The following is a 15,009-nucleotide window of genomic DNA, read 5'->3' as shown; positions in this document are numbered from 1 at the left end:
AGCCTGGCGGTGGGGGCGGGGGGTTTGCTAGTGCCTGGCAGTTTCTGGCCTTTCGGGCTTCGTGCTGCAAGTGCGGAGTGCTTCAGATTGAAAATAGGCCTGGGTAGAGGGCGTCAGTGAAAGCCTAAGTGTAATATAAAGTGGTAAAATGGCAAAGCTGCTATAGGAGGGGGAAAAGGTAAGAAAAAACCCTCCACAACCTCATCCCTCTCCTCATTCCATATTGTAAAAATTATTTCTCCACGCTCAGCAGTTTTCTCCGTTCCACGTAGATTATGGAAGAAGAAATGACAAAATGTTGACTACTATGACAAATCCTTCACATACAGCAGTTTTTAAGTTCAGTGCCCTTAATAAGAATACCCAACTTCCCTGAGTCCAGCAATTTTAGCAACAGTTCTCTTGGCTTGACATGTCGTTTATTACTGTTAGATGGTAGGAAAAAGTTCTGGAGAGGCCTCGGCAAGACAGCACCCTTTCTTTCTCTAAAGCTTTCATCCTCTAGATGCATACGAAGAGGCAGTCTTTCAAAGGCTTCACAAAGTTTGGCTGAGATGTTACACTTCTGGGGTTTGCATGTTCAACAAATACTAAACACAAATGTAACAGGGATTATATTTACATTACTGTGGTGGTTGATGGGCTTGCAGTGGTTCTAGTAACGTTTGTTGCTGAGATTGCACAGTAAAATGAGACTACTTGTTACATGGAAAAAATGCAGTGGCTTAAGGGGTCTGACCGTAAGTCTTTCAAGCGCAAAGGCATTGTGTTTATGGAGGTGGTATAACAAGCTCAAAAAAGAAAGGACAGCGGCATTTGGCCTTTAGTTTCAAAGGGAAAAAAAATTCATTACAAACATGTAACTTTTCATAAAATGCCGTGGTGGTACAGCAGCTTCCGAGGTCAGGGTACTGTATGACCAGGAGGCTGAGTAGCTGTGAAGGGAGCAGAAGAGCCTGCAACTCGGAGGTTGTTGGTGTGGTTATAGAGCACAGCATGAACTAAATGACTTAGTACATAGATGTATTCATAGAGTTACCATGGCAAAGTCCAACTATATCTTCCAGTCTAGTTTAAGTCACCAGTTCTGAGTTTAAATCAGATTAGCAACCAGAATGTGTCTTCCCTTGAGCCCCACTAAAAAACATTTACTGTGTTGACCTTGCTGGTAGCCTTCCTTGCTTCTCGCTCCCCTAAAAAACCAGGAAGCTGCAGGAGTAATCATTCATTATCCTTTTTTCCCTAATGTGTTAATTTTCCTGTTTTCTCTATGAGTATGCAAGCCTGAATTCCAGGAGGACTGGCAATGAGTTAAAGCATGAATGCTTCAGACCACTGAAAATTAGAATGGGATGGAAAGTATTCCTAACTGTTAATTTCTGAGTTTAACAGACATGATTCTTGGCCAAAAAGCTGGTGCCTGGCTCCAAGATTGAAAAAAGAGATATTACTAAGAAAGAAAGAAAAAATTAATTCCTCCACAAAGACCAGTGCATTGTCTGTGTTTGAAGAACCTTACAAATTTTTAAGAGTGTTGAGAACAGGGTTTGCCATAGTTGTGTAACTGTGTAGCACCGTGTAACTTTCCTGAGCTGGAAGAAACTTTCTATCTTGATGAGACAAACTTACCTTAGGACATTATAAAACATCTCATTGATGTCTTATACATACATGGTTATTGCCAAAACACATACAGAGGTAATAATTAAGTGTGCACTCATCCTAGAAGTATCAGTAAATAATTCTCTTGAGCCTGTGATATGTATTAACGTGTTATACACAATTCTAGCGGGAATGTGTGTGTGTGTGGGAAGAGTAGATCTTGCTTTTTTTTTTTGAGATCAGTGTGGGAAAGTATCTGGTTATATTAAGGAGGCCTTTGCTTTTACTTCCTAGAGCAGCTTAAATGGAAGTATTCAGTGTTGCAGAAGAGAGAAGAGGTATTTTTAGAAAGAAAAAATGTCATAAAAGTATTTTGTAGGAGACTTTCCCATTTAATGGCCAGTAGTCTTGTCTCTGAGTGCTCTTGAGTCTGAACAAATGCTGTTCAGCATTTGCTGGAAAAATGTCACAAAGATTAAAATATAGTGGGACAAATGTTACATATTAATGTCTTGACTTTCCTTACTGATGCTGTTCAGCAAAGTAATGTTTCCATTATGTTCTTCATAAAGTTTTCACAATTTCTACATTTCTGTGGTGTTAAAGGTGGATGTAATTTTTTTACTTCAGGGATATCAGGTACTTGCGGAGGTTAACCACACCGCAGTGATACAGGTCTACTGCTTCTCATGCAATGTTGTGGTTTTGTGTGGTTGCCTTGTGTCAAATAATGGCTCATCAAATACTACAGTGTTTCTCAGTGCAGCATGGCACTAATGCTAGGAATATTTACAACTGTTGATAATTTTTCTTACAAAAGTTGCAAGTTAGTTTTGCATGTAAGGTTTGCAAGTTTTTTACTTCATTTTGCTACTCCTCAATACAAAATGAAACAGGCGAAGATACGCATGTTTGTCCCTCTGTGCTAACTACTGCAAGTGTTCGCAGTGTATTGCAAGAGTAATCCTGTCTCTGGTCTGACCCTGCGAGAACAGCGCTATTTTTATAGTCACATGTTAAGATAGTATCAGTATGTTACCTAAGTAGTTTTTGAAAGCATAGGCAAGGAGAGAAATGGAGGCCTTCATAATCTTTTTGATTTCACATCGTTATTATCAAAGATTATGTCAAATACGCTGAGTTCTGTTATTAGAAGTAACTTAAAATGTATTTACAGGTCTTTTTAAACAGATATCTTTCTTCTGTGTCTTTCAGAGTATCTGCTGACTGGTGTCAAAGATTTAATCGCTGCTTGCTTTTGCTAGTCCTCAGGCCAGCAAAGTTGTGGAAGTTGCCAGTGTTTCTTCTTGTAAAGGAAGCACCAGTGAATTGTGTACTTGCAGACAGCTAAATGCAATAGGATTACATGGGTATTATTGAGGGTCTAATTGAGTTAGCTACAATTCAGTACTGTGTGAGAAAGACCCTAATTTCAAAACTAAGACTGAGTTTGTAGCACTGGAATAAGAGAAAGGCAAAATCAACATACTTTTAAAACTTAACTCATTCAATGAGGCATCCTTAAAAGGGAGTATTGGATGACCTCTTCTACTAGTTTACATTGAAAGTGTAAAGAACACTGTCTTGTTGGACTAAATCCATTCTTAATGAAAAAATCATATTACCTTCTGTTCTTCCATCTGTGAGGCTTGCATGGTATTGTTTTAACAGGCAATGGCATGCCTTTGTTTCTAACAAGAAATAGTATAGTTTTTTCTTTTTTGTTTTCTTCCCGTTTTCAGGTCTGGGGGGAAGCAGGCGTTATCTGTTCTTTAATGAGTAAACTATGGAAAGCGAAGTTAATAATTATACTGCTGTGGCTACTGTGTTTCTGACATAGGTCTATGGGATACATGTTTTTCTCTTGCACATTCCAGTCATTTTGATAATGTCATCCAATATATATGTTTAAAAATGCGTTCTGGAAGTAGTTGCCTGAAGTACCAGCTCTTACTCCTTTCTTATAGTTATCGATGAACAGGGCACATTTTCTCTAGTCACTCAATGATCTGTTACTCCACACAGAACGTCCTTTCTAGCTGTCTGTTTTGTGTTGTGGAAGATATTTGATGTTTTCCAAGTCACGGTGGCAAAACTTAGTATAGTCACATAAAGTGCATAGGCCTGCCTGTCCAGTGTGACTGGTGATCTTAATTAGCTCCATTTCGGAATACTTGATTTAAAACACTTGAAAATGGAGACCAGTTTTAAAGCTGTATGGCTTTTAAAAAATGGGGCTTTTTTTCTTTTCTGTCTAAATTGGCAATTGTTACAGCAATTTTTATTACACGAACACATTTTCACAACAATTCTAAGAGAGACTTTGAACCTTGAATTGAATTTAGTCTTAATTGTCATTCAAGAAGAAGAAGATCAGTGCTGTCAAATAGAGGAAACCTTCCTTCTAGATGACATTCAGAAACATTTTTCAGCCCTGTCAGTTAAAAAGTTTAATCCTCTATGCTTACAAATGTGATAAGGTAATAATTTACTAGAACTTATTTGACTGAAACAAAATCACTGAAGGGAAGAGAAGGGGGTCTTATCTTTTAAAATTGCTTAGTGAGGTGTAGAAACTAATTCCTGGAATCTGTAAGTTTTTTTCAGGTCACTTATTTATTATACAGGCATGCTTTTTGCTTCACGAAGCTTCTGTTGCCTTGGCATTAGAACCTACCAACTACGAATAGATTTGCTTTCCAGATCCTTCAGATTTTCAGCCTCTGCAGTAAGTATTCCTTCAGCTTCATAGATAAAACTATTTCATGCAATATTTTAGAGAGACACTAATTTTGCAGTGTTGCCAATATCTATGCATTAGCTGTGTTTTCTTTATTTCTTGTTACATTGATCTAAACATTTAATATCAAGAACAAAATGATATATTTGAATCAGTCAATTATTTAACCACACTAGCATAACAGAATTTGGCGATTATTGCTTTGTGTGTCCTTTTCAGTCTTTAAAGTCACATCTACAGTTGGACTTGATGATCTTTGAGGTCTCTTCCAACCATAATGATTCTACGATTCTATGATCTAGCACATATCAGGCCAAAAGATTGCCTAGTTGTTAGGGCACTAGAGCTTGACATACAGGAGACAGGTTCAATCTCGGCTTTATCACAGACTTTTGGTAAGACAATTAATTTCTTTGTATCTCAGTTTTCCTTTAATGAAATGAGAGTAGTGGTGCTTCTTGATGCTGCAATAACAAGGGGTATATGAGTACCTCAAACAATTTTATACAGAACGTTCTCAATTCCCCAGCTTAACTGCTCATAAGATTGTGTAACTTCATTTTAATTCTTCCAGTTTTGTTGAGAGATAACAGAGCTTTGCAACATAGTAGGTGGTTGGAGGTCACACTCTGCATTGCATATAGAACACTGAAATGTAAATTGTGTTCCCAGGTCAGAACAGGAGTTAATCTAGTCAGCAAATTGGGTCAACCAAGGCATATGTCAGATCCTTCAAAACAGGTGTTCAAACCATTATACCGGACAGTTATAGCACGTTTTGCCCATATGAGAAGTTTCTTTTAGTGTGCAGGCCACTTTGAAGGTCAGCTTTTGCCCGAGTCAGTTTTTCATATGCTGTAAGTGTTTGTCTTCTATTTAATGGAGTTGGATATTCTCACTAAATGCGCTGAAATCTAATCCTGTTTTTTTTTAAAATTTTCTTAAAATCTTGGTTTCTGTTGTAGCTTTTGATGTTGAATTCCACAGTTTAATTATGCACCATGTAAAAGTATTTGCTTCTATCATTATGAAACATATTGCCATTCAATTTAATCACAAGTTTCTTTGTATTAGGCAGAAAGATAAATACGAGCAGCACCTGACTTTCTATCAGGTGCTTTCCCTGACAGAAAGTGTTAGGAAAAGCAGGAGGTCAGAGTTAGAGCTTGAGGACATACCTCTCCTGCTTAACACTGATCTTAAACACATGGAAATCCTAGCCCTGCACCTAGAAATGGCTTGCAGATTATCAAGTGATGACATAACTGGGCTAAAAGACAAAAGAGTCTTAAGAATTTTCATGACCTTCTAGAAGAAAAAATGCTACTTAAAGTAGCATTAAAATGTCAGTTAATTGGTTGGCTTTCTCAAAGTAATAAGGTGGACCTGAACCCCACTGTAATCTGAATCTGTGGAAACCTGAAAACTAATGTAGAGCCAGGTATTCGGTTTTAAAACTAGTTTCAAGGCACAAGAAAAAATAAATAGGAGGACTTGAGTCATTAAATATTTAAACAAAGTAGTACGAGAGCTGTAAGGTGAAGGCTTATTTTACTTGTCAATACATTTTTAGCTAGGAAAGGTTACTTTACATTATAGTTAATTATAAAAGTCCTGCAGTTGATGAGCCTTTAGCAAATTGAAACAGTTTCAAGAAGAGCTGGTCAATGGAACAAATTTACCCATGGCAGTGTACAGAATTCTCATTATTAACTGGAAAGATTCAAGGTGACACTTCTTATTCCTCGCAGTATGAGAAGTAGTCTAGCATGTGAAAAAAGATGTGTGTGTGGGACTCAGTCTAAGAACTACCTGTGTTATTTGTATTTATGTAGTACAGCCAAACATTAATCATATTTAGCAAGACATACACTGTAAAGTTGAATTCATCTTCTAAACCATATGTGTGTTTTTAAATAGATGCAGTACAGATTACCTGGTCAGAACTCCCTCTTAACTCCCTCTTGTTCTGCGTCAAGAAGTACAACTTCAACTGTCCAGTTATCTTAATGGTTTTCTTCCTGAGGACAAATAAAAGGTGTCCTGTGCTTGATTCCTCTGGTGTTTGTGTCTCATAGGGGATGTCAGAATCAGATCTGTGGAGAAGATATATGAGCAGAGAAGTACCTGTTTAAGTTTATAGCTTCCCATTCTTCAAATCATCATATAGTAGCTTCATTACTGTGAACAGGTTGAGCGCAAACATGTGCCTGCATAATATTTCTCCTGTGAGTCATTCCCATTGATTCAAAGTTGAAACTTGGAGTGTAGCGGTAACGCAGACATTTTCTTCTCAAAGTATAGTAGCTAGAGTATGTTTTTTGAATCTTTCAGACAATATCAATAGCTAGCAGTGGTAAAAGTCACTAAAATAAGTAGTTTGACTCAAAGAAACAGGAGTGTCTGGAGTACTGAGGGACTATGTAATTCCTATGTAATTTTTTTCCAGTATCAAGCTGGTTTACAAAGACAGAAATGGGCTTGCACTTTTTTTGTTTGCATGTAGACATAAACCTGTGGGGTTCCCCCCCCCCCAACTTTCTCTTCTCTTTTTAGCTTAAAAATACCACAACTATCAATAAGTTTTTCTCTGCCATTATAGAGAGTACTCATTGAAAGTCTATTCTAAAACAGTTTTCCAAGACCTTAATTGAAGGTCTGAATATACAGCAAAAACATGTTCTAATGTGGTTTTGCTGTGCTGTAAGTAAATACTTTAAATTTTTAAAAGTCTGAATGAAAATAGGAAATGTCTTTGCTATTTTGCTCTTACTCATCAATTTAACAAATAAAATTACATTGAACATGCATGCTTTCCAAACTGGATTGAGCAGGAATTGGGCTAGAAGTAACACAGTCTTTAAGTTGTTAGTGTATCATAGAAAAGAAAAAGAATGTATGTATCCTGTTTTTTTCTTTTTAGATCATCTTTTAAAGCTATTGAGCTAAATTGTGCCCCTGCTCCATCCTTGCTGAAAGTTCAGTGGCTTTAGATAATGATAAATGAGAATTTAGGACAGTTTTGTGTATTTTATTGTTAGTCTGAATTCAGGCTATTATAGAAGTTCTAATGAAAGAACATGTCTACAATTTTGTGTAACTACTGAATTCAGCTGGCAATGGTGTATTTGAGAAAGCATGAAGGAGGGTTTGTCATGCAGAATCCAACAATATAGTACTTTGTCTTTCTCAACAAAACGCTTCTGTCTGTATATTTTGATCTTGCAGACAATGGCCTTCAGACACAAGAACACAAGACGAATTGAAGGCCTTGACAGCAATGTGTGGTAAGTAAAAGAAAAATATCTGCAAATTTCAGAAAATGTCTTTGGCTGATATATTTTCTTTCCAAATTGATAATTATTGCCAATAAGAAGGTACATAGCACTTGCTATCTCTGCTGAAATAGATTTGGCACCTGCTTAGAAGCAGTGAAGCAAATTCTGTTAAAGGCATGAATTAATTCTTATTCTTGAGCTTTAAATATTAGGCTTGGGCTTCTCTTCATCTAGTATACCACATGAGACAAGTATAACTCTTGGGCATGGTAGTATAGCTGACTTTCAAATTTAAATGTTAATTTTGTTGGGTAATGTATTTCAATTACACTTCATTTCTGTTTACCAAATGAGTCAGATCTCTTTTTAAAGCTGTTATACTTGTTTTTATAATTTAGGTCATTATTTTTAATACACTTTTTTCTAGGTATGAAATTGGTCTGAAAGCAATATTGCCATCACTGGTAAATATGAGATTCTGCTAGTTGGTGAAAACACTATTTGGGGATTATATTAGTTGTATGTATATATATGCATATATATACACTATACATACAGATACATATGACTGAGGCTGGTCACCCAGCCTCAAACTCATTTTTAGCAATTTGTATTCATTTTTGACAGAACTGTGATGCTATGTGGGTTTTTGTTTTGTTTGGTGGTTGTTTTTTGGGTTTTTTTTGTTTTTTTTTTTGTTTTTTAAATCTTGTTAACATTTGGGTAGGGAGGAAAAGGTAAAATGCAAAGCTTACCTGTGAAGGGAGGAAAAAAAAAAATGGTTCAAGAATCCTAACATTCATATCTGACAGGCTACTAGGAACAGTTAATGAACGACCTGAAACAGTCTGTTGCCTAAAATTACAAAAAAAAATTTATAGCACTTTGAGGTGGCTGGATAGTTTAAATGACACCTTCACTTGACAGAATCTAGCCTTTAAATCATTTAATGTGCCTGTTCTAATTCGGTCTGCTTCATTTTGCAAAGAGGGTAGAGTTCCGTTTCTGCCCATATCCAGAGTTACTGTGTTTTTGTGCATGTGCACATCTGAGCACAGTTCTGCTGGCAGAAAAGTTTTTCTTTGGATGTAGAAAGTCAACCTTTTGTTGGGTTCCCTCTGACTCCTGTGGTTACTTAACTGTTGTCCCAGCCCCCACCTCACCATGTGAGCATTCTACTTAAACCTGTTTCCACTGCTGTGAATTTGGCAAAGTGAAATACTTTTTTTTTTTTTTTTGCCTTTTAATGCTAATGAAGGAAAAGATAATTTTATCTGGTATGTTAACTTTAAGTTGTATTTTCCCTTTAGGGTTGAATTTACAAAGGTGGCAGCAGATCCCTCAATTGTTAATCTTGGTCAAGGCCTTCCTGATATATCCCCTCCCAGCTATGTTAAAGAAGAGCTGGGAAAGGCAGCAGAAGTTGACAGACTGAACCAGTACACACGAGGCTTTGTAAGTACTGTGGAACTTGAGGACCCAAGTTCAGTGGAGAGCAAGCCACAGGGGGGAAAAAAAAATAATCTTTGCTTTAAATTGTTTTTATCTGTAGATCATACTGTTATGTCGAAAATTGAGTTGATCTAGTAGCCTTATCGGTTACTAATAAACATCCTTTGTGTAGGCTTCTTCAAGGCAGAATCCTTCGACAAGAGCAAAATGGTAGAGCACATCTGGGATAGATTGTCTTTGAAGAGTCAATTCACAGTTTAAAGATTGTAAATTATACATTTACCTCCAGTTTTGGTCAGTGTAAATATGGATCGGATAGGATAACAGTAGAATAAGAAAGTAGTACGTGATACCACTTGAGACAGCGCCTCTAGGATCAAGAAAAGATTCACCTGGAACATTTAGTAGATTTCAGTGGAGGTTAGGAAGTGATGAAAACAGTTTGCCCTTGGAAGATATTTGCTCCCCGTTCTGTAAGTTGGCTTGTAGAGTTTATGTCTTGATCTGGGTGTGAGTGTGTGGCATTTATCATTGTCCAAGGCAGGATATTCAATTGGACTATTACTGTTTTAGTATGACCACTTCCCTGTTTGGTTTGTCTTTCTTTTATTTTGTGGTAAAGATAAACCATATTGCCCAATTGAGAATCATGTGTCAGGATTGCTACAAGACCCGATGGAATCTGTCTAATATTTTTCTAGATGACCATCTTATGCAACACTTACAGAAAAACATTGTATAGGCTGGTAGGCCAGCAACTCTGTTGGTCACTGTGGCATAGTTGTGTATATATTCCAATATAAGTTTTTGCCTGTTATCTGAGAATCTGCATACATTAGAAATGACGGGGAGCAGCAGTGGCCAGCAGCTCACTAAAGGACAAGTTATCGCAGCAAGCAGGGTGGAGGCGTCACCAGCCAGGGCCCAGTCCCACAGTACCTGAGCAAGGCAGGCCAGAAATGGTGGCTGAGGTCAGCCCAGATCACCAGGCAAGCTTGTGGTGGTGAGGTGGGTCTGAGATCAAGCCAGGAAGTCAATCCACAGGTCAGGCCCGGCAATGCTAACCACAGTTAGACATAACCCATTGATCATTTGGCAGGTCTAGGGTCAAGCCCCAAGATCAGTATACAGGTAGGGGCCACGTTCAGCAGGGTCTATGGCCAGGTACAGGCATGGCTGCAACTGAGTTGCAGAGGATCAGCCCTACTACATAGCACTTAAATGGAGCCCTGGACTACGGGCACAGCTCTGGGTAGAGGCCCCAAGTGAGGCTGATCAGGGCTATAAGGCCTATTAGGGCACTCAGGGCCCTGTCAAGAACAGAAAGAAAAAAAAAATAAGATCCCCAATGACTGTAGTCTCATTCCATCCCTCTTTGGGACATTTTGTTTAATTACCTTTAGCTATGTGCAAAGAGTCTCTGCAAGTACAAGATACAGAGAAATAGACAGATATAGAGGGAGATAAAAACTCTCTCTACATGTATAAAGTTGAAAGTATAAAGCAATTATTTTGTGTTGGACACACATAAGAGATGGCTGGGATTTAGTGAACTCCCGGGCTAAGCATTAGTAAGTTCATGACCTATGATAAGGTACCTGAAAAGGCTTTGCTCACCAGGCAGACAAGGTTTTGGAGGAGCCTTGGCACAGGGGGAAAGGTTACAGGCAGAACGGGCTACAGTCTACCTTCTGACAAATATTCACAGACTGATTCTCTAAACCAATTTGCATATCAAGCATAAATATAATTTTCCTAATGCATGCAATTATTCAATATTAGTTTGTCACGTTGTTCTTTATTTCCAAATAATTTGATAGTTTCCATGATAACTATGAATGTTTGCAGTTATATTATACCGTAGATAGTAATTAAAGAGGAATTTTTACCAATATTTCCATCTTCAGCTTTTGCATTTCCTCTACAAACTTCTCAACTTCCAAGGTTTTGAGCACAAGTATTTGTGGTAGCAAATATGGAAGGGATGAGTATGAATGATGCATATCTATCTGATAATTGAGACATTGTCTCAGCTCTGTGTGGCGCTTGGGCCTCGCATTGACTGTAGGGCTATGGCCCGTAGAGTGGCCTAACATGACTTGGGTGGTGCAGCATTCCTGTGTAGCTGACACACTCACAGCAAGAAATGGCTGTCATTTGAATCAATGATGACTTGTAAGCCTTAATTTATGGTAATGTTTTTGTTTACAGAAGGGTTCATGATTTTATGCCTTGTGTGTAGAGGTACAATGGTCAATATTTTAGAGAAGGCTTTTTGTTACATAGTTGCATTTTCTCAAGGAGCTGTTTTCTATTTCTACCAAGTATCCGAAAAGAAAACAGATTTTCAGAGCAGGAAACCTGCAGTCTTCCTGAGTAAACAGAATTGTGCCTTCTTATTTCCATATTGTATATGATCTTTGTTGCATGTTTGTTTTCTTGTTCTTTGCACATTTTGAGAAGAGTATGTTAACCGCCATGTCCCTGTAGGGGACACAAATGGTGAGTGGTGCTCTGAGAGTTGGGATATGACTATATGAATCATCAATTTGATCACAAATGCTGTTTATCAGCAGTATATAAACAGAATAAAAAGATTCCCCTTGCACCAAATAATTTTTAGTTGAAAAATAAGGAAGGAAACAGAAGGAGCTTCAGATGGAAGTATGAGCAGACAGGAAAGAGACTCTAAAGGAGGTGAGAATGAATTGGTGTCAGAGTATGCCCTTCTCTCCCCCTGTCTCTTGTCCTAGCTCTGCTATAGGCTACCTGGAGCTATCCTGAGATGTGATAATAAGATAGAAATTAAAAAGCATTAGATATACAGAAAGAATTTCCTAGTAGATACGAACAAATTGAAACCACTTTTCTTCCCTAATGTGCAAAAACTTTAAACCATACTACCTGTTAACAACCATTAACACTGAGGGCTCATCTCATATTTTTCTATTTCAAAATGTATTATTTTGGTATATATGGAAAAAAACCCAAACATAGGCTTTGTACGTTGTCAGGAACACACCAATCAGTTGCATTTGTTTGTTTTGAACAGGGACATCCATCGCTGGTGAAAGCCTTGTCTCAAGTGTACGAGAGAGTTTCTGGAAGAAAGATTGATCCTCTCACAGATATCCTGGTGACCGTGGGAGCTTATGGATCTCTCTTTAGTGCAATACAGGCATTAATTGAAGAGGGAGATGAAGTAAGTTTTTATTTGAAATATTCATGTATACTCACTGAAATGAGAATTTTCCTGTTTTTTATTTGCTCTCTTTTAAATATAAGTTAATGTTGCGGCTTCTTTCTGATCTCCATTAATTTGATTTGTTACTGTTGCACATCTGACTTAATGGTTTCAGAAGCTGTGATCAGGAGACTATCCTTTGGATGTCTTCCTATCATTCACCAACCTACAAACCGCTTTCTTTCATACTTATGGTACCTGTAGTGATTTCTTTATCGCTATTACTGCTAGGCGACATGATACACACTGATTTCTTATTTGGGAAAACTTGTGGGCTGCTGTCTGCAACAAGACTAAGGGTGATGCAAAGTATTGTTGGTGTTTGAATGTCCATTGTGTATCAAGTTCTGGTTTGGACCATTGCATAGTAGTAGCATAGGTAGCAGAAAAGCAGAAAAGTCCTTTAAAGAAAGGATTGTTAGTTTACTACCTGTGATGATTCACCCCTTCAATACTGATGTCTCCCTTTTTGACAATGATATTAAAAGTCATTTTGGAGGGATATTTGTATCTGTAGTGTTCAAGAACTTTTCATGTTGTCATGCATTTTGCTTTTAGTGTTTTGTTGGTTTCACTTGTATAATGTATTCTCATCTGTATATTTTCTTCCTTTTCTGTTGCTCTGATATTCACTTCTGTCTTTTGTAACTGTTCTCTGCTATTAGCTTTTGGTTTTCTTTTTTTTTTGTTTTCTTATTATCTGGCCTCTATACAATTTTCCCTGAATTTGTCCTCTTTTTCTACCTGAAAATTATCTTCTGATAAAATTTGAGGACTTAAGCCATTCTTCTGAGATTTCTAGATACTTGGAAATCCTGGAATTTCATGGACAGAATTAGGGCAACTATGCTATGGTTCAACAATTTGCTCTTGCTATCTCCCATCTTTGCCTTGCATCTTCAAATCTGTGTGCAGGACTCAAACATTCCTAATATTATATCTTAATAGTTGTAATGTGTAACTATAGAAGAACAGCCTGTGTGTTTTGTCAAAAATGAGTAGTGGTTATCATGCTTAGACTGAGGGCATTGTTGTATGATGCTCTTAAAGGAGGAATATTCTGCAATGTTAGATCAGGATGGAGTGCCAGAACCATATATCACCAAAGTAAATCTGGAAATATGATGGTATCATGCACAGTAAAGTCTCTTTTTCTGATACTGATGATTGTAATTTCAGGTAATAATAATAGAGCCATTTTATGACTGTTACGAAGCAATGGTAAAGATGGCGGGTGCAAAGCCTGTTTTTATCCCGCTGAGATATGTGAGTAGCTTTTTAAAAATTATTTGTCATGTGAAGTTTCTCATCCATGCTCAATGTAGCTTGATGAACACCTTCTAGGTGATGCTTTTCTGTACAGTTTTTCATAATATCCAATAAAAATGAGATAGATTGCTATAGTGTAACTCTGAGACAATGATAATCCAAAGCAGATAGAATATTTTATTAGTGTTAGAGAAGGTGGGACAATGTTTCTGATTTACTTTAACTTGTGCATTCTGATCAAAATTCCTTTTTTGGATGTCATCAGAGGATGTTTTCAGCGCAAATAAGGGAAGGAGGATCACATGTCAGTGCAATTTCTGTATCTGCTGGTTTTCAAAAGATTTGGTTTCCGATCCCTTCAGCAACTCCTACAATGACACAATATAACTTCTTTCCCCAAATCTGCTTACTAGATAAGGAGTGATCATGCAGTAGACATATTGGGAATACATATGAGAATTACTGTTTCCTTTATTGGTAAAAAGGAATAATTTTGGTATGGGTTAATTTTCAAATTGGTACTGGTGGCATTATGCCTAGAGCTTGCAAGGATTGTTCTGGATGCAAAGTGTTGATCCTGTTACCATTGCCTTGGGTGACTGGCAGCCTCGCATGGGGAGGGCTGAGGAGCTCGTTAGGCAAGACTGTTGCATGAACACCGTGAAATCAGAACACAGAGTGACAAAACCTCCAGGACAGGAGTGACAGTACGTGATACTGTTCCTTTGGCTGCCGTCCTTCTAGGGACATTTTGAATGATGAGGTTCCTCCAAGTATTTTCTGTTTCACACCCTTGTTTTCAGTCTGGCCCTCTCCCATGTGCAGGTGTCAGAAAGTTAGTGTGGCCATGCTCTTCGTTCTCTGTAGTAATTGGACCAAACTTCTGTTGTCCTTGTGTAATACTACAGCTACTCCAGAGCCTCAGTGGTGCAACTTTTTAACTGTTAGGCCATTTTCATATGGACAATGAAGAGGTAAAGACCTTGAACTTCTCCAGTGGTGATCAGTCTCAGCCAAGCATGCACACACTTGTTCTGCTGTCTGGGAAAGCCATAAACTCTCCTGTCATGTGACTGGGCTTCCTGCATTACACACTGTTATAATGAGCGTGCGTGTAACCATGTCCTCAAACCAGTTCCTGGGGTGGCTTTAAGACAGACAGTGGCCAGGAGAGGACAGCCAGTGTCATAATAATTTACCTTGCTCTTAGCCTCCCTGCTTGTTCCTACAAGTGCCTTCTCCCAGGAGAGCAGGACAGATTGTCAGGTATGGTTATGAAAGTGTCTGAGGGTGGTAAGTTCGGCATCTCTGTTTAGGCTGTAACATGTTGTATTCAAGTAATGCATGCATTTTTTTATTATTTTTTTTTTTTTTAGAAAAATGATGGAAATTCTGCATCTAGTGCTGATTGGGTCTTAGATCCT

At 37.9% G+C, this 15,009-nt stretch overlaps 1 protein-coding gene across 1 annotated transcript in view; it reads left to right on the top strand.

Moving 5' to 3' along the window:
* The first annotated feature begins 4,231 nt into the window (after nucleotides 1-4,231).
* CCBL2 (cysteine conjugate-beta lyase 2) overlaps nucleotides 4,232-15,009 on the top strand; it is a 20,040-nt gene continuing 9,262 nt past the window's right edge. Inside the window, 6 exon segments of the mRNA XM_009704505.1 lie at nucleotides 4,232-4,330; nucleotides 7,571-7,629; nucleotides 8,931-9,075; nucleotides 12,125-12,274; nucleotides 13,496-13,582; nucleotides 14,962-15,009. The exon segment at nucleotides 14,962-15,009 is cut by the window's right edge and continues 27 nt beyond it. Coding sequence (XP_009702807.1) covers nucleotides 4,232-4,330; nucleotides 7,571-7,629; nucleotides 8,931-9,075; nucleotides 12,125-12,274; nucleotides 13,496-13,582; nucleotides 14,962-15,009 — 588 coding nt within the window.

Source organism: Cariama cristata, unplaced genomic scaffold (genome assembly GCF_000690535.1).
Source record: "Cariama cristata isolate BGI_N322 unplaced genomic scaffold, ASM69053v1 scaffold28807, whole genome shotgun sequence".
Lineage (NCBI taxonomy): Eukaryota > Metazoa > Chordata > Aves > Cariamiformes > Cariamidae > Cariama > Cariama cristata.
Note: the sequence above shows the minus strand (reverse complement) of the source record. Positions and strands in the feature narration are given on the sequence as shown.